This window comes from Hyalella azteca, unplaced genomic scaffold (genome assembly GCF_000764305.2).
Source record: "Hyalella azteca isolate HAZT.00-mixed unplaced genomic scaffold, Hazt_2.0.2 contig10701, whole genome shotgun sequence".
NCBI classification, from domain to species: Eukaryota; Metazoa; Arthropoda; class Malacostraca; order Amphipoda; family Hyalellidae; genus Hyalella; species Hyalella azteca.
In genome coordinates, this window is record NW_025940728.1 from 14,589 (window position 1) to 35,927 (window position 21,339).

Below are 21,339 nucleotides of genomic sequence, written 5' to 3' on the forward strand. Positions count from 1 at the left end.
ACGTTTTGGATTCAATTCTTTGAATCAAAGCATTGAATCCTTATTGATTTGTTGAATAAAAGTCATGAGTTGCATCTTGTAATGACAGCTGTTCATACATAAATTGAAATAGAAAATATTTCAAAATTTTTGTTTGATTTCAACGGAAAATGATGTTAAAAGAAAGACGGAACTAGCAAATTCAAAATGAGCTTAAAACCGCGCACCAGGTATACGGATAACCGTCTTAGCCGTTTTCGACACTGTTTTCAAGAAACTGTAGGAAATGTTCGTAGAAAAGATTCTGTTGTACGGTATACCAAAATAGAAATCCCATTTTATTAATTTATTACTGTTTGCTTTTTTCAGAGTATCGTTTCGTAGAATTAACCGCTAGATTGGAACTTCCAACGATGAATATTGTCTAACCATGAACCATCTATAAGCATGTCATAACATCCACTTTAAAGGTCAACATCGTTAACTCTAACAATCTATAAGCATGTCATAACATCCACTTTAAAGGTTAACATCGTTAACTCTAGCATAATGGCTTTCACCATCGCTTTTATCTTCTTGGCTTCGCCCATCGTCTCCGTAGCCATGCATGCCTGTTGTGTTCTTGTAGGATTTTCTGCCCATTGAACTGAACTCAATAGACGAAGACGAGACGTTGTCGTCTGGCCATAACATCCACTTTAAAGGTTAACATCGTTAACTCTAGCATAATGGCTTTCACCATCGCTTTTATCTTCTTGGCTTCGCCCATCGTCTCCGTAGCCATGCATGCCTGTTGTGTTCTTGTAGGATTTTCTGCCCATTGAACTGAACTCAATAGACGAGGACGAGACGTTGTCGTCTGCATAGCGCTGCTTGAGTCGCCGCAGACGTTCCCGCTTCTCGGAGCTGCAGAGCTCACGGCGCATGCGCGGGGCGTGAAACAGAAGAACTGCTACCACCACCACCACGCCCAGGACGATACCGAGCTGTCATGTTTTCCAAAATTAAAATGTTTGCAATAATTAAAATACTTAATTCAGCCAAAACACAGACCATGCAGAGCTCATGGCGCATGCGCGGGGCGTGGAACAGTAGCACTGCTACCACCACCACTACGCCCAGGACTATACCGAGCTGTGATGTTTTCCATACTTATAATACTCAATTCAGCCAAAACACAGACCAATTTAGATTAAAGCAAGAAATTTATCAAACACTTAACCCTCTACCGCCTGACATCAGTAACCGGAGCAATTTTGTCACAAGTCTACTTCCCAAAAAGAATACGTTCTAGTGAGCGTAAAATGACTTGCACTGATGATTGCCGCCACGTACGACAACTTTAAAATGTTCTCTGTTGCGTACAAACGTCCTCAGGTTGCTACACTCAACAGTTTACGTATAATTTGCCGCCACGTACGACAACTTTAAAATGTTCTCTGTTGCGTACAAACGTCCTCAGGTTGCTACACTTAATAGTTTACTTATAATTTAAGTTGAAAGTTATTTTCCCGAAGAGTGACATGTGGCGGTAGAGAGTTAATACATAGTTAAATTAAAAATGGATTAGGAAAGAAAAAGTCGACTAAAATTTAGCTTAATTTGATTGTATATTCCACTTTGCAACTATAGAATTGAAATACTCAAGGAACGGCTGGAATTTTGCCGTACATAAGTGTAATGTATTAAGGATACGAAGCCTAAAAGCATATAACTGACCTGCATCATAGAAGTGAACGCAGAACTGTCGGTCGCGGCGTCTGTGCCTGTGAATGTGCTGTTGTCTGGGGCGTCGGCTGACAATGTCGGGCTTACCAGCAACTCTCCAACACCAACTTCAAGCACACTGCCCGGGGAAAAAAATAAAATAAAATAAAATTAAAACTTTGGATAAAAGAATGACCTTCAAATAAGAGCGTTCGGTGATAAGGGTTCAGAAGTCAAAAATTAATCAAGTTGGATCTTACCAAGGCTACATCTGATTTTCCCTTCTACCAGAAAAACAAAGGTCAGAGTACTTCTACTGTGATTTTTCCTGTAAATTAAATGAATTGCATGAATAGCGGTAACGTCCCATACATTCGTAGACTGTTTGTTCTCGGTTAGGCAAATGAACTACATGAATGGCGGTAACATCCCATACATTCGTAGGCTGTTTGTTCTCGGTTAGACAAATGAACTACATGAATGGGGGCAACATCCCATACATTCGTACAGACTTTGTTTTCGGTTAGACAAATGAATTACCTGAATGGGGGCAACATCCCATACAGACTTTGTTTGTTCTCAGTTAGACAAATGGACTACATGGAGGGCCATAACATCCCATACTTTGACTTTGTTTCCAGTTAGACAAATGAACTACCTGAATGGCGGTAATACCCCATACATTCGTTCAGACTTTTTTCAGACGAATGGACTACATGAATATCGTTGACATCCCATACATTCGTACAGACCTTGTTCTTAGTTAGACAAATGAACTACCTGAATGGCGCTAACATCCCACACATTCGTACAGACTTTGTTCCCAGTTAGACAAATGAACTACCTGAATGGGGGCAACATCCCATACATTCGGTCAGACTCTGTTTGTTTTCAGTTAGAGAAATGAACTACCTGAATGGGGGCAACATCCCACACATTCGTACTGACTTTGTTCTCAGTTAGACAACTGAACTACCTGAATGGCGGTAACATCCCACACATTCGTACAGACTTTGTTCTCAGTTAGTCAAATGAACTACCTGAATGGGGGCAACATCTCATACATTCGTACAGACTCTGTTTTCAGTTAGAGAAATGAACTACCTGAATGGGGGCAACATCTCTTGTAGGCTTTGTTTGTCGGCGCTCGCCTTCTTCACGAACGTTACGAGGGCGTCTAGCAGTGCTCCTCCAGTTCGATGGCCCCACACTCTGCTGTCACCATCTGGATCGTCTGCTTTATTGTCCAACTTTGCGTCGCGTGAGGTTCCATTGGTAGGCGTCATATGTCCTTCGTCTTTCTCATCGATGATGTTAGGAGTCTTGTTCCTAATAATTGGACCAGAGAGATTTGGAGCAAAATTCATATCATTCTCCTGATTAAAATTTAACTGATGTTCGTCTTCGAAGCTGTGGAGTTCGGCAGCAGTTTCGTCACCACCAATCACTCTTCTTCCAATATTAATATTTTTTCTGATCAAAACACTTCCTGAAGATCCATCGTTCTTGCCAATGTCTCCTAAAATCCCTTGCTTTGCGTTTTTCGAATTTCCATTTTCTTCGGTTGTCAATGAAGTGGAGTTGGTCGAAGCTGAATTATTCTCTGGTTTGGATTTTCCAAAGTTCTGTACTGTAGAAACTTCATCATTCGAACTTTGTTCTGAAATATCCATAGGAATGAAATAAACCCCATCTGGATAAGTCAGTGACGAACTCTTTCCAGAAATGGTACTATTTACTTGAACATCTGCAGGTGTTACGGTCACCACAGCATCGTCTGGACGTGGGGTTGTACCGTAATTTCCTGGCTGCGATTGTGGGAACGGGCCAAAATTCTTGAAAAATGGATTTTGTTCAAAACGAGGACGTCCGAAAGTATCTTTCATCCCTATTCCTTCCTCAATAATACTCTTTGGTGTCGTGTACTGAATATAAGTAATCGGAATCTTACTCGAAAGCGAGTGGATTGCTTCAAACAAATTCACGGCTTCAGGTTCTTCATGCTGGAAGTTTTGTAAGTTTGAACTATGAATGCTACTTGCATATTGGTACACGTCTTGATGTCCAGGAAGGTTCGAAATGGCCTTTGAATTTAATTTTTCATTGTCGGGGCTCTCCGTATCCTCTCGTTTACTTGAAACAGCCGCAATATTTCCGTGCGATCCACTCGGCTGTGGGATACTGTGCATTGATGAAGGTGGAGTATGTTTATCATTTTCGTCACGAAAGTTAGACAGGGGCGTTCCACTTTGAAACGACAATTTTTCAAAATTTTCCTTATTTCGCACCGTATGTGGATTTGTGACCGGAGTCTTGTGTTGTTTAGTGACAGCATCTCGTTCCGTGAACGTGTATCTGGCTGTATCTCGGCTCGGTATTCTGGTATCGATATTTATTCCTGACGCGGAGGAGTAGCTTGTCATTTTGTGATGCACTGCTGATGGATGTTTCAAATTTCTGAGACCTGAATCTAACTTTGAAAACGTTTGAACATGAAAAGACGTAGGAGCGTTTATTGGAGTCATCGGTTCGTTAATTTGCAAATGTACCTCTTGGTTCGAATGACGTGTAGAATCAACTGTTGCTAGTTGTGGCAGAGGTCGCATGGACTGATCGTCTGATATGTGGCTAAGCCGCTTTGAGTAGCGAGTGGTAAGAGCTGTGTTGTTGATTATTTCATCGTTGGTAAGTTTACCATCTTGACGGTAGGAATTTTGCAGCCTGCGAATCTCAGTTTGTGGTTGGCCTTGGCTTCGTGTATAAGATGAGTGATCGTTGAATCCCTCATTGATTTCATGTCTATTTGATGAGTGTTCCCATGGAGTGCCATACAACTGAATATTTCTCTGGACATTTGAATGTTCTTCATTATTTCCTATGCCGTGATCACTAGTTTTGAGCCCCGTGATGGACGAGAAACCTCCCGATTTTTGGTTCATCTCTCTTTCAGCAGTAATATATTTATTGTTTTCAAGGACAAAGTTGATATAATTTTTCTTTTCAGTAATTGGACTTTCGTCGAAACTACTTCCTTGTGTCTCGTGCAATTGTTCATGGCGCCCAATTAGTCCTTCATGATCGCCCTTGCTGGAATCGAACCATCCGTCCTTATTTCCAGTAGAATGATCTTCCCATGAAACATTGTCTCTATTGTTATGATCATTGCCATTTGAAAATCCATGCCAATTTCCTGTCTTGATAAAAGGATTGTATACTTCTTGTTTTCCAAAAATTTGTGCACGTTGGTCCTGTTCACGGTCAGAATTCATGTTGTCTTGACCAGATATGCCTGTCCGTAAACCCTCATGACCAACTTCTCTGTAATTGCCATGTTTTTTCTCATCATCCCTCCATTGGATATTGGTTGGACTTACACTGCGGAAATGGTCACGAGATTCTTCAATGGTACCTTGCTCACCGCTGTCACGGAACATTGTTTCAATGTTCTCAAAACTCGGGTTTGAAACGGCTGGGCCATTGTGGTCAATTCTTCGGTTACTATGATTTGTAGATTCAATTCGTAAAAAACCTGGATTGGAATGTTCGGTATCCTCTCGATTGGGATGAAGAGGATCTCGTTCCATATTGCCGTGGTTTTGGAACCTATTCGAAAAATTGTCGCCCTCTCGAAAATGTCCTCGAACCCTACTGACTTCCCCCGGTAGATTTCCTCTGTGCAGCCCTAGATTCTGATAGTTATTTTCATGGAGGGACATTTCGTTGTCTTTTCGGCCTTCCATATTTCCTTGATTATTTTCATTTGGGTTCTGATGAGAAGATGATTCATAAGCAGAAAATTCCTTTTGTTTTCCCTCGCGCGTTCCGAAATCATGTTCTCTGCTGCTAGGCTTAGTGCTGTACGTTCTTATACCGTCGACTTCAATGTGGGTTGTTGTGTGGGTGGGCTGAAGCAATGTTGGGTGGGGTGAAACAATATTGGGTGATTTTTGGTTCTCTGAATGGCTTTCTTCGCGGGGCGCAGGCTGTACAACTTCAGTATCAGCGCCTCCAACCCAAGTGGCTTTGATGGGAGTAGCGGGGACGAGGAGAAAGTGAGGGCTCTGAGAGAAAAATTCAAGAATATTGTAGTAAAGGTTTAAGATTAGTCGAGTGATCAGGATCAAATGAATTAATAGGTGCTGATTTAAAAATATCAACAATAATTCAAGGATAAATTAGGTTGGAAAAAATATGATCGCGATACAAACAATCCCCTGAAAGTTGATGTTTTTAAGGATTATATAATAGGGTGAGGCATTTCTTCATCCTACATTTACACACAACAGAGATTTTTAACTCGCTTCACGCCGATAAAAAGCAGGATTTTACGATAGAAATTGATATAAATTTTCTTTTAAGATTATAGAATCGTCGAAAATGTTTTCGTCCTTCTAAGGTAGCTAAACATATTTCTGGTCAGTATTACATTCTTTTTATTGATTTGTGGCGATTTATGTAATGTTTACGGTAGAACATAGGAGAATATTTGGTTGACAAAAATTCTGCTCCGAAACTGAATGAAATTCAAACCATGAGTCATCTCCTACAAGTGAAAATTATATTTATATTTTTGTTTCTATGTTTAATAGGAAGTTCCACACGACTGTTTGTTAATAAACTTACGACTCCGAAATTAGAAAAAATAGTTAGAGTTTCAAACCAGCAACCAACTGTTTTCAAAATTCACGGCGAAATGTGGTAAGTGGTCGGGTGGTTTATAATCGGCAAGATGCTACAGGACCTAATTAACGCTTATACTACTATATTTTACAATATTATTTAAAGTGGTCGTTTTGCTCACTTTGGAGTTTGAGACCATCTCTCGCCATTCCAGAGGCCCCAATGGAGTCAATAGCAATTGTTGAGGCAGGTTCACCGGTAGCTCACCATTTCTTCGTTCAAATTGAGAAGCTTTAGTCGTTTTGTCATGATTAGTTCGATCCGAACGAACCGATCCAACTTCTTTTTCGATGTCAGCATTTGTCCTTTCTTTCGGCTCATCGACTTTGGAAGATATTTCAGCGTTCTGAATGTTGACGATCCTAGCAATGCTTGTACCTTGTTTATGTCTCCTAGGGGTAACATTTTGCTGTGCATTATTTCTCCGGACTTGTGCGGATGTTCTTTGTTTTCTGTTGTTCCTTTCGCCATTGTTGCTGCTTCTTCTGGCTGTTCCTGATTTATCTTGACCATAGTAAAAATCTGGAAGAGTCATTATTTGTAGGTATTAACGAATGGATTAGGTTTTAACTTTGTAAATTAGGGGTCAATGATATAAATTTTTACTAATGGATTGGTTTTTACCTTTGTAAATTAGGGTCAATGAAATAAATTTATCTTTTACTTATGAGCAAATGGTTTTGAAAAATAAGTAATTATTACTGATTCCGAGATAGTAAAATTAAATTAGTTCCATTTTAGCTAAAAATGCAAGATAAAATATTTCCTGAAGCATGATTGAATAAAAAATGTTCATATTGATATAAACTTTAGAGTAAAATTTCAAGTGGAAATTTTTTTGAAGGCTCGGCTTCCAATGATATTTATTAGAATATAAATTGAGTTTACCTCAATTTCTACTCGTCACTTACCACTCGATTTCTATTTGTCACTTATTACTCAATTTCTACTCGTCACTTACTGCTCAATTTCTACTCGTCACTTATACTACTCAATTTCAACTCGTCACTTACTACTCAATTTCTACCCGTCACTTACTACTCAATTTCTACTCGTCACTTACTACTCAATTTCTACTCGTCACTTACTACTCAATTTCTACTCGTCACTTACTACTCAATTTCTACTCATCACTTACTACTCAATTTCTACTCGTCACTTATACTTCTCAATTTCAACTCGTCACTTACTACTCATCTCCTACTCAATTTCTACCCGTCACTTACTGCTCAATTTCTACTCGTAACTTTCTATTCAATTTCTCCTACTCAATTTCTACCCGTCACTTACTACTCAATTTCTACTCGTAACTTTCTATTCAACTTCTCCTACTCAATTTCTACTCGTCACTTACTACTCAATTTCTACTCGTCACTTACTGCTCCATTTCTACTCGTCACTTACTGCTCAATTTCTACTCATCACCTACTACTCAATTTCTACTCGTCAGTTACTACTCAATTTCTACTCGTCACCTTCTGCTCCATTTCTACTCTTCACTTACTGCTCAATTTCTACTCGTCACTTACTACTCAATTTCTACTCGTCACTAACTGCTCATGTAATTTCTACTCGTCACTTACTACTCAATTTCTACTCATCACTTACTACTCAATTTATACTCGTAACTTACTACTCAGTACTCAATTTCTACTCGTCACTTGCTACTCAATTTCTACTCGTAACTTACTACTCAATTTCTACTACTCCTTTCCTACCGTCACTCACTACTCAATTTCTACCCGTCACTTACTACTCAATTTCTACTTGTCACTTACTACTCAATTTCTACTCGTAACTTTCTATTCAATTTCTCCAACTCAATTTCTAATCGTCACTTACTACTCAATTTCTACTCATCACTTACTACTCAATTTCTACTCTTAACTTACTACTCACTTTCTACTCGTCACTTACTACTCAATTTTTACTCGTCACTTACTACTCAATTTCTACTCATCACTTACTACTTAATTTCTACTCGTAACTTTCTATTCAATTTCTCCTACTCAATTTCTAATTGTCACTTACTACTCAATTCTACTTATCACTTACTACTCAATTTCTACTCGTAATCTACTACTCAATTTCTACTAGTCACTTACTACTCAATTTCTACTCATCACTTACTACTCAATTTCTACTCGTCACTTACTACTCAATTTCTACTCGTAACTTACTACTCAATTTCTACTCATCACTTACTACTCAATTTCTACTCATCACTTACTACTCAATTTCTACTCATCACTTACTACTCAATTTCTACTCGTCACTTACTTCTACTCGTCACCTACTACTCATTTTCTACTCGTAACTTTCTATTCAATTTCTCCTACTCAATTTCTTCTCATCGCTTCCTACTCAATTTCTACCCGTCACTTACTACTCGATTTCTACTCGTAACTTTGTATTTAATTTCTCCCACTCAATTTCTACTCATCACTTACTACTCAATTTTTACTCATCACTTACTACTCGATTTCTACTCGTAACTTTCTATTCTATTTCTCCTACTCAATTTCTACTCATCACTTACAACTCTATTTCTGCTCAACACTTACTACTCGATTTCTACTCGTAACTTTCAATTCTATTTCTCCTACTCAATTCCTACCCGTCACTTACTTCTGTCTTCCAGGAAAAGGGAGCCCACATCGACCGAGGGCAGCGGGGGCAGTTGATGAAATTGGGGGAAGTTTGTATTCAGTTTGGGGAGAGGCGTGCCTCCCACACGCAGGGTCAGCTCCGTCACGGGGAATGAAAATGCCATTTTCGGTCATGAAAATGCCATTTTCGGTCATGAAATGGCCATTTTCGGTCATCCAAAAAATGTACTAAGCTTATATCTTCAGGCGTTTATGCTTAGGTGAAAAAAAACCTGAAATTTATTTTTCAAGTTTTTTATGTTCGGGAGTCACATTCCATGGTATTCAAGTTTGAAACATGGCATCACTAAATAAGTTTTGAGAATATTTCTGCAAAAAATATTAATAATATAATAATAATGATAATGAAATATTATTAAATAATAACAAATAATAAATAAAATAACGATCGAACGCTACGGTAAATATTTGCGTCGGCAACGAATTTTAATGTATAAACAGTAGTGAATCTAGTGAAAATACTCTATTTAAATTTTCAAAGACCAACAATAAAAAATTATTGAATTCCGAAAATTTTGTAACAGAAATACTTTTTAGTAAGCTTTAGTTTCTGTATACATTTACCATCGTCAAAGCTATTCTCATGTTAATCCTTTGTCGGTAGAGTTACAGTCTTTAGATGAAATGTTAAGAATACAACACTTGCAGAAATTGGGTTCGACTTACCGTCTACAATGCCTTGTTCAGGCATTAGACGAAAGGTTAAAAATGCAACCATTTGCAGAAATGGGGTTCGACTTACCGTTTACTAAGCCTCGTTCAAGCATTAGACGAAAGGTTAAAAATGTAACCATTTGCAAAAATGGGATTCAACTTACGGTTTAAAAAGCCTCGTTCAGGCTTTAGGGTTTAGACGAAAAGTTAAAAATGCAACCATTTGCAGAAATAGGGTTCGACTTACCGTTTACAAAGCTTCGTTCAAGCTTTAGACGAAAAGTTAAAAATGCAACCACTTGCAGAAATGGGATTCGACTTACCGTTTAAGAAGCCTCGTTCAAGCATTAGACGAAAAGTTAAAAATGCAACCATTTGCAAAAATGGGTTTCGACTTGCCGTTTACAAAGCCTTGTTCAAGCATTAGACGAAAAGTTAAAAAAACAACACTTGCAGAAATTTGGTTCGAGTTACCGTTTACAAAGCCTTGTTCAAGCAACGCCTGAGAGGTACGTCCAAAAATACCAACGCTCGCAAACAGACAACAGTTACAGACGACCGCGACGGTCATTTGTCACGCCATCTGTTGTCTTCATGAACGCTTGCAGAGAGTTTCATATCTCACCGTTACCTTACCATCGAGGTGTACAGTTACTCGAGTTGGTAATCACTGCCGAGTGTTATGGAGATATCACCTCTTGGATGTTATAAGATTAATAATAGTTATGTAATGCTGGTACCGACACTTCTATTCTATTCTAATGGTGAAATGAAAATTATACGAGTGATACGTAATGCACATGCGTCAGATGTAAAGTAATGTTTGGAAAAGGTATATCATTTATCAAAGTTTCGCATATAACTTTTCATATGTCATATCAGGATGATTCTGAACGCGGTTCAATTTGTTTTGAAATTTTGGATGAACTTGCAACTTAGTCAGACTATTTATTTAAGTACTTTGATGATATCATGCATTATGATTCGGTTCTTTTTCATTCGGTTTAAATTGTTTTTTAAGTATGAGTCGTCAATCGTGTAACCCATAAAAATCGTATCATTTCAATCAAAGTAATTCATCGTGAAGTGAGTGTTAGGCTGCATAAAAATTTGATGTGATTACCATGCTTGGAACCTTCTAGCAATCTCCCTATCCGACACACAGTTGATACTGAATTAAAAGTTACATGCTACGTTTGAGTATGCAGATTTTTCTATGGAGGGCTAATAAAGATAAAACACATTACAGCTCACATTTTAATGGCATACTCACTAGCAAATAATCTTTTTCTGGTAAATATTTTCATTACTGGAAACATTTTCCTCACGACTACAGTCCTCACCGCTACAGTCACCGTATTCACCGCCGCAGCCACCGTATTCACCGCCGCAGTCACCGTATTCACCGCCGCAGTCACCGTATTCACCGCCGCAGCCACCGTTTATATTCACCGCCGCAGTCACCGTATTCACCGCCGCAGCCACCGTATTCACCGCCGCAGCCACCGTATTCACCGCCACAGCCACCGTATTCACCGCCACAGCCACCGTATTCAACGCCACGACCAGTGTTCTCAACGGCAGCGTAATGCGCAACAGTAGTAATACGGTGACCAGGATAGCGGCCAATAGTAGTCATACGGTGACTAGGATAGTGCCCAATAGTAGTAATACGGTGACCAGAATAGTGCCCAATAGTAGTAATATGGTTACCAGAATAGCGGCCAATAGTAGTAATACGGTGACCAGGATAGCGGCCAATAGTAGTCATACGGTGACCAGGATAGTGCCCAATAGTAGTAATACGGTGACCACGATAGTGTCCAACAGTAGTAATACGGTGACCAGGATAGCGGCCAACAGTAGTAATACGGTGACCTGAATAGCGGCCAACAGTTGTAATACGGTGACAGGATAGGGCCAAATAGTAGTAATACGGTGACCAGGATAGTGCCCAACAGTAGTAATTAATACGGTAACCAGGATAGCGACCAACAGTAGAAATACGGTGACCAGGATAGCGGTCAATAGTTGTAATACGGTGACCAGGATAGCGGACAAGATACAAAAAAATCGGTAATAATTTACTAACTTTACTCTCCTTTAAAACGTCACTTCGAATTCTCTGAGCGAGCGGACATTCAGTAATGGAAGCATCTATATTATATATAGGCACTACGAGCAGCAAAACTTGAGGCCACAATCAACATCCAAGGCCCAAACATCGCTGGCGACAATGATGAGTCTGGTCCTTGGTTCTCCATGGTTCGTCATGGACCTGTCCTGAACACGGCGATCATTCCCTTACTGTAATCGCTTATCTTCAGTTAATCGCAATGATCCTTCACTGCTGACGATTAAATGCTCCTTTGTTTTTGATTCGTTCAAGAACGTGCGTCTGGATCCTTCTTAGCATGCACCTCGATCTTATTGCCCGTATTATGATCCTTCCATGGTTGTACTTTAGTGGCCAGTTTGGTCCTTATCTGTCATCAGTTATCTAAGGAGGTATAACACTGAGCGTATAGGCGTCGCCTAATGCAATCTTTTTCCACTGCATGCCACATCGTATAACGAGGATCACGACCATCATAACCAGAGCACAGAGCCCACGCATGCGCAGGGACACGAGGAAACATTACATTTGAGTACTCCTACTTCGGCTACATGCTGAATCAGAGCCCAGACAGTGCATGGTGGAGATGCAGCCGTGTTGTCGAACTCGAGCTGGCAGATCATGGCACTGGACAGTTGACATGCTGGCCGATGGTAGATCTCACAAGCCATGGAGATGTGGGTGGTAATCCATTACGTCGTGTCTGGATCAATGGATTCAAAGTCTCTGTCTTGACTGGTGTATTGGTTACAGTCCCCGTGAGTCAAGATCACGCTCTGAAAACTTGACTTGTGCCTACGGCACATTATTTTCCAGCATCAAGTTTCGTTTATCAGATACTAAAATCTTCGTTCATGACTTTATCAAAGGACCAATGAATTTTTCGCACTATAGATACTTTCCAGATGCATCCGTTCCATTTGATCTTTATCCCGAAGGTTTATCGGTTTTCCATGCTGCATAATTTTCGCTAGGCTTATTCATTCCCAGTGATGTTTCATGCACCGAAAGCCTATCAGTTAACGATAATGTTTTATTTCGAGTAGGTTTGCTAGCTACAGATGCTGTATCATTTTCCGGCAGATATTTAGTTCCCGATGTTTTAATGTTTTACGAGGGATCATCGAACCGTCGGTCAAGACGAGGCCTAGATTAATGTATAATAGAAAAAATCTGCTTCTATATTTACAGGGCTAACCTTGTTGTTGTTGTAATGGCCCATCATGGTAGAGGCGACTAGGTAAGGGAGGGGGTTATAGGGCAGTTTTTCCGGGCACTTAGTGCCACTGGTAGTTCTACGACCATCACTAGCTCGCTGACCCGCCAGAACCATTTTTGCTAACCTTCGAGAGTGTTTATGAAATGAACTTAACTAATATACGACCCATGAGTACTATTTTAGAAGCAAGAGAATAGAGTTTCTGGAGTGATCCACTTGACCCATGCAAGCACCTTTAATGATGGTTTGCAGCCACCTCTCTAGACCCTATCCATTGTCCAGAGCCGTAGGCGTCTATATGAACCTTTTAGCCTTTCTCCTCGATATCGCTGAGCATAGATTTAAACTTTTTAACACATTGTCATCATATGAATGAGCGTCGATATGACATTTTGACCCTTCTTTATATCGATTAACTTTGATTTGATTTTTTAACCTTCTACAACAAATGTGCATGAATTAAGAATAATAATAATAATAATAATTGTAATAATAATAATTAATAATAATATTTTATCTTCACCCTTTAATTACGACTAATATTGAAAATTCGAAAAGTTTGTTGCATTCAAAATCGTTTCTGTGCAAATTCGCCTAAACAGAGTTCTGATTAACTACTTGTACGTATCTTCTTGGATTCTTTTTAAAATTTACTAGGCAATTTTACTTGTGTTTTTGCATTTCTACATGACACGACCACGAAAATTTTGGTTATAAGAATCTATATTTAAAAGACTGGTAGCTACATAGCTCAATTAGAGTTTTATATTGCACAGAACATAACGTTTTCGAGGTCAGCGCGATAGCTGATAAATAATGATGCTGCGCTCATTCTTGCCATCAATGATCATTATCTTCATCGTTCCTATAGAGCAAAAAGGCTAATGAAGTGAAATTTTGAGCCTCTATATCAATTTAAATTGGTGCATTTTATAGATACAATTTGTGGGAACATGTGAACCGAAATTTCAAACGACACCATCAAAAAAGCATTTCTTCCGTTGAATTTTTGCCCGTTATCTTCATGTTCATCATTGAATGAAGGTAATGTTTCCTAATGTTAACATTACCTACATTAAAAAAACGCATTACCTAATGCGTTTTGTGTTAACATTTTATGATTAAATGCCGATAGAAGATCACGTACAGATGCCGCGCACTACTTTGTCATTCGAAATATGAGCGTTCCACTAAAACTATTTTTAGCCGCTAATGTGCAGTTGTTGCATTTGGGTAGCATAATGCTCTAAGAATTAACATATTTAGCAGGTGTAAGGTTTGAACTGAACGTTTGGGCCGGTGGGACCAAAGGGATAACTTCCGGTAACTGTTGTAAGTCGTAGTGAGATAATGTATCTTGTGTTGGGCAATAAATATTTATACTCACTTAGGAAACTAAATGAGACTGTTCAAATGGAGGTCCCCTGAAATCCAAGTCATCCGAACCAAGTTTGACTCGGAAAAAGGACATGTCAATGCTACGTGGGAAAGTGGGTCATTATTTGGAGTATTTGTCCTATTATTTTTTTTGCACCTGAAGTAAATGAAACATAAAGGCGTTCAAGTACGCGAGAGTGCTTTCGTTTAACCCCTCACAACCGCATCGCAGGTTAAGCACGACTTGTCCCATCGCATTAACTTGTATTACTCGTAAAAAAAAAACAGAATAACTATCACTTTTTGAACTGTCAAGGACGAGGTAGACAAATATTTTAAAGTTTAAATTCGTATTCTTGCAATTATACTGTCTACTGAACTTCACTAGTTTGTCTGCCTCTTCAATAATGCATCTGAAACTTACCGGTAATGTTGCCTTTCAAGTGCCCTCACGTTTGCCTGCCTCCAATTAGAATTTTATTCGAAGAAAAAAATACACTTAAGAGTTTAAAGTTCTAGATGAAAATGAGAAAATGAACGCACTGCTTCAAGTCCATTGCATCAATTAAAGTAGATTGAATTTATTCTCCCTATGAATGTTGTTTCGTTCGTTCTCCTCACGTTCAATTCAATTGGAATTTTATTCGAAAAAAGAGACTTTAGAGTTCAAAGCTCTAGATGAAAATGTACGCACTGTTCCAAGTTCATGGCATAAATTAAAGTAGATTGAATTTATTCTCTTTAGAAATTTCATGACATTCCGCTGTCAGACGCTCGTTTGGAGGATGCATGCAGGATTCTCCTCAATAAATTTTTATTTTTGAATCTAATTAATGTTAAACTATGATTTAATATCACTACTTCAATCTAGTATTGGTCCACAATTAGTTTTAAAATTTTACGTACGAGTTGTCCCCTTATTGAAGCTAGAATTTCTACAGATGAATATTACATTAAGACTAGAAAATATTTTAAAATTAAAAGTAATCTAACGTTGATTTTAGAAAAGTTAACATTTATAGTAAACTAGGATATGCACCGCTTCTCGATCTCGTTCACTGGAGACTGAAGGCCAGTCTTACTCCAAACCCCGCAAAATATGGAAGAAAACGCGGACTGAAGAGTAGCGGTTGCGACAACATATGGCCTCCAGATGACGCTGTAGAAACCGTTGTTCATATTCGTGTTCTACATGTTGCGTGCCGTGGTTTCTAGCAGCTAGGCATACGTTTTAAAAATTAATGTTCAATTTTAACATTTTAGGAGGTATTTTTCAGTTAGCAATGGCTGCGACCAAAATTATTCAATTCTTTGAAAAATTAATTTTTTTATTAAAAATCGGCCGCTTTTTAGCGCATCTTCTCATTTATTGAATAAATGCTCGATTGTGCTTGTCATGTCCGTCTGTCTGTCCGTCCGTCTGTCCGTGACTTCACGTTTTCGTCGACGAGAAAATGCGCTCTCTGTCACTCACTGCAGTGAGTACTGAGTTACATTTTTTCTCAATTTTATGATTTCGAATTGGAAACTTATTTATTTTGGCATTGGAATACATTTGGTTTCATCCATTTCTCGGATAACCAGATCGATCATACTTGTTGACTTTACAAATCTATCTTCAGTTTATGGAAATTTTCTAATTCAATTGTTATTCCAGAAATCAGACATTGACAACATTTAATATACCTCGCTGGTTTCACGCATCTAGCGCATGGCTCCTACAAAATAAGAAAAGTCTACACAATGGATTTATGATTTTACGTTGGGCTTGACGAGGCCGCAATAATTCCTATGATGTTCAGAAAATTTTTTCTGATATACAAATAATTTCTTCTTAAGTGTAGATAAATTCTTCCGATGTCATGATAAATTCTTCTAATGTCTAGATAAATTTTCCTAATGACTAGATAAATTTTTCCGATGTATAGATAAATTCTTTCGATGCCTATATAAATTCTTCTAATTTCTTGATAAATTCTTCTGACGTCTAGATAAATTCTCCTAATTTATAGATAAATTCTTCCGATGTCAAAATAAATTCTCCTAATGTCTCGATAACTTCTTCTGATGTCTAGATAAATTTTTCTAATGTTTAGATAAATTATTTAGACTTCTAGATAAATTTTTCTGATGTCCAGATAATTTCTCATGATGTCGACGGGGCTTTGTCTTGGAAATCTCGCGCGGTGTCATACGCTTGGAGTAGAAAAAGGATCAGTGGGACACCGTATCAGTGACACCGTTATTGGATCCCGTTAATGTCCTATTGTTCGTTATTGCCTATTATTGTTATAATGATAGGCAATAACGAACAATATAATGATTGTTAATGATAATGATTGTTATAATGAACAATATTAATAATTGTTATATTGATGCCTATTATTGTTATAATGTGTGCGGGCACTGATTTTAGGAAAAAATAAGGCTGTAGACGATTGAAAGGAAAATGTTAAGCTGTCTTTGAACATTTTAAAATACTTTTTTGTTGATTCACGAATTAAATTGTTGTGGAATTGTGAAATTATTTAAAGTTGTGGGTTGACGGAGTGGTTGATTGAAATAGTCTTCGGTAGTGTTATTAGATAGTGTTCGGTATTGTTATTAGATAGTGTGAGGTACATTGTACTATTTAATGCGTCAATCTCTTGTACGGTGCACACGTGAGCAAAGTGTAAGCATTATAATTGCTAGAGCTTCTCACTCCGTGTGTTCCTCAAATTTTTTTTAGCATTTGATCTAATCGACCAGCCATTTTACAAATTTTAGAAAACTGAGCAACTGACTCGTGTGTTCCTCAGTTCATTAGCTTGAAGCTCTAAATCAAGTGGCTGTTTTAAATTGCTACATTGACGATGAATGATTCATGCAATGAAATAAATTAATGTAAGGATATGAACGATATGCAAATTTCGCATTCGGCACAGTTCCGAAGAAAGTTAGCATAACCATTTACTCTTGACCGCGACTTTCAGCCTCGACTGTCGAAAGTTGTGAACCTGGTGAAGTTCTCCACACTTTTTTGTGCAGCACGACTAACGATAAAGAGCCGAAACTCACCGCAAAATTATAAGCGGCCTTTGGTCGGCCAATCAGTAACATGTGATGTCACCATCGAGGGCGCTATCAACTTTATTTTGGTATCTTCACGTATCACTTTTTTTTATGTGAATGCATATACATTTGGAAATTTTTCATTTAAATACAACGAAATCATTTTACTTGTGTAGAGTTTGAATTCAATTACTGTGTATATTTTTAAAGATGATTATCAAAATTCAGGGTAAATATTTATATAAATAAATGGAATATATATATTTATATAAAATTGATATAAATACGACTACGACTCAACTTATTCATTTACTTGTGAAATAATAATAAAACTTCGTGGACTAAATGAATTCTACGATGTAACAATAAATTTTCAAATATTCTTCAGCTGTTCACAGCATCGGTATACTCAAAGAAATGAACTAGTAAAAAAATTTGAACGAGTATAAAAATAAAACTTGTCAAAAAAGCGATGCACTCTTTTCCATCTTGACCCAGTTATAGGCCCTAACAAATGAAGTAACAGTGCTACACGCAGGAAGTGTGTCAACATTTTGGACGAATGACCCATTCATTTATTCTGATTGTATGAGTACAATGAATGTATAAAAATCATGGCAGTTTTTCCGTTGATCATTTTTCATTGTGTAGTCTGGCGCCAAGTTCCATATAAGGATGAACAGTAGGTCCTTATATATCCTTCCTTGTTTAGGATCCACTTCCTAATGTCACAACATACTGGGTGACGAATGTGACAGAGATAAAAGTCCGACATGTTTGTATATGTTCAATTTATTGAATTCTTGACTGCGACAGAAATGTATGAATAAAGCAAATACAATTGAAATAATTCAGAGTAAACGTGAAATTTGTGCTTGTTTTATCTGGAGATTTCAATGCACTAGCAGAAACGGGACAAAATTAGGGTAAACTGAATTAAATTTCATGCAATACCAAGCATGTTGCACGGCATATCAGTAAGCGAGTACATGATTACTCGGGAACTTCTATAAATTTGAACGATTTATTATTTAATTTTAATAATAAAGATACGATTATGATTTTTATAAATATGAAAAATGGTTATTATTACATTTAATAGTGAACAATTTTCAATAACTCTCTAAAATAAATATCACTGAATTATTATCAACTCTCACTGAAGCACACAGAAGGCCCATGACCCTGGACGCTTGTATCCATGATACGCGGAAGGGGAAGCTGCGGAAGCGCACCTGTGAAAATTCGCTTATTTTTTGCCATGAAATTTCGTAAGGCTGAGATTCATATTATTTTATCTTGAAATTAATATTATTTAACGGTCGCTAATTTCTAATTGTAGAATATAATCTATGAACAACGCAATGATGTTTTGCTTAGTTTTAAAACGTGTTTTTCTAGCAGAAATCATGTCAGATATGGACTGTGCCGGCAGTGTTGCCATATTTGGGGTGCGTTTGGAGGTCGCTCACATGGCAGACGCTTGCAAGATCGAAGGGAAAACTCGCTAATTTCATGGGATGAGTCACGACGTAACTACAGGAAGTGTATTCAAAGGGAAATATCGAAGCCAGGAAGCTCAGTTGTTAGTTATGGATTTCCATCAAATTTTGGGAATCAATGTAATTTTAATTCCTGCAATGAATCCACGTACGACGTATTTGCCTTGAACTTTTATTCACGTTCCACCTGATGGGTTGCAGGCTTCTAGTAAAATTAAATTAAAAATAACATTTGATTCACAATCGATACATTTACTTCATTAATTTTCATTGTTCATATATATCAGCTCCGAAGTCTAGTCATTTATTCTGAAGTCTTGTCTCCAGAAAGTACATTACCAAATAAAGGAACACAAATTCTACAAATTTCAAATAAATATGATTTACGTTCATTCACGGAATAAAGTTCCTTAACACGTTGACTACGATTGCTTCATCTTGTACTATTATTTCATTTTTCGTCCTTTTTTCAAGCAGGGTTGCCTGACGGTCATTTTTTCCGGACAAATTCCGTGATTTAGTTTTTCTCAATTGCGTTGGCCGGCTAAAATTTATGATGGGGTACTTCCTAATTAAATTTTAAATACTGCAAAAAGAAAATAAATGGAATTTTATAGCGGAACCTACAAATAAACTAGTATACATTGAATTATCGACCTTTTTTGGCCTTTTTTGTTCTCGGATTTGGCCGATTTTAGGCAACCTGAATTATGTACCACTACCTCCTGGAGAAATACATTTCGTGGTACGCATATGTACCAATACGTAATCAACGTGTTAAACAGTTAATAATATTTCTTCTTGATGTACACGGTGTACGCGCTTAAGCTTCATGTCCATCACGCATGCAATAAATTAGCACAAGATCTGACCCTCTGCAACAGGTCTTCTTGAACAGACGTCCTCTGTGCTCTCCTCAAGTGGATATAGAGATTCAACACACGCCTCTATATATAATATACGTGTTGATCAAACTCTATACAAGGGGAAACGGTTGAATCCGAATTGAATTGGTTGAATCGTCTATAATATACGTGTTGATCAAACTCTATAGAATGGGAAACGGTTGAATCCGAATTGAATTGGTTGAATCGTCTATAATATACGTGTTGATCAGACTCTATACAAGGGGAAACGGTTGAATCCGCATTCAATGTTGAACCGTCTATAGCATACGTGTTGAACAGACCCTATAAAAAGGTAAACGGTTGAACCTGCATTCAATTGGTTGAATGTCTATAGTATACGTGTTGATCAGAATATATAAAAGGGGAAAAGGTTGAACCCGTATTCAAACGGTTGAACCATATTTGAAACGCGTTTCGCCAGACCGTTGACCAGACTGTGGACCAAACCCCACGGAAATTTAAAAAATTCACCCACATATAAATTTCATTTTAGTGATGCCCTATGAAAGTAAAACAGAGATTACTCCGCTTTCAAAGTTTATACGTGGACCGAACCCTGTACCTGGGGCCATACTTTCAAAACTGGCCAAGTGAAAGTAAGTACTTACGCTCTATTTTCTCGTCTACGATTGGTGGATTTTGCTTGAAAGGCCGTCAATGATTGGCTGATGAACTTACGATCTTTTAACTTTTTTTGAAAGTATGGCCCAGCGCTGGTCTCTCGGTTCCAACAATGTTAAGGTGATCACAGTGGGGGTACTTACTTCATCCTAGAAGATGCTGGTACACTGGGACAGTAGTGGCGGCTCATTAGATTCAGCATTAGATTCGGCATCATACTCATATTCACTGCGAAACCCGACTTTAGTGGAGCCCATAATCTGTAGAAAAGGACGCTTTTTTGATCAAATTGAAGTTTGATTTTTAAAATTGATTTTAATATTTTTGCCAAGCACTTGTAAGGCCACTGAACCATTGTTTAATCTAAGCATGTCTATGAAATTTAAACTCAGAGAATTGAATGGGTCTCATTGTCCAAATGGTGAAATTTTCTTGCCCACAACGAAAGCAGAGAGAATAGTGGCGGTTGGTATTGTAAAGTTCTACTGGCCGCCACTACTGTCCCCGTGTACAAGCAAGCACCTAGTGGCCGTTAATATTTGAAAATTTTACTGGCCGCTACTACTGACCCCGTGTACAAGCAAGCACCTAGTGGCAGTTAGTATTTGAAAGTTGTACTGGCCGCCACTACTGGCCGTCACTACTGGCCGCCACTACTGTCTCCATGCAACACGCACACACCTAGTGGCAGTTAGTATGTGAAATTATACTGGCCGCCACTACTGTCCCCGTCTACAAGCAAGCACCTAGGGGCGGTTAGCATTTGAAAGTTGTACTGGCCGCCACTACTGGCCGCCACTACTGTCCCCATGCAACACGCACACACCTAGTGGCAGTTAGTATTTGAAATTGT

At 38.2% G+C, this 21,339-nt stretch overlaps 1 protein-coding gene across 1 annotated transcript; it reads right to left on the minus strand.

Annotated features, from left to right (window-relative positions):
* Nucleotides 1-69: 69 nt before the first annotated feature.
* LOC108666242 (probable serine/threonine-protein kinase DDB_G0282963) lies at nucleotides 70-9,343 on the minus strand. Its single transcript, XM_018153077.2, has 5 exons — nucleotides 8,995-9,343; nucleotides 6,488-6,888; nucleotides 2,791-5,747; nucleotides 1,699-1,825; nucleotides 70-965 (listed from the first exon to the last, which is right to left on the minus strand). Exons 1-5 carry the CDS (start codon nucleotides 9,137-9,139, stop codon nucleotides 678-680), a joined length of 3,918 nt encoding a protein of 1,305 aa, XP_018008566.1. The 5' UTR covers nucleotides 9,140-9,343; the 3' UTR covers nucleotides 70-677.
* Nucleotides 9,344-21,339: the final 11,996 nt, after the last annotated feature.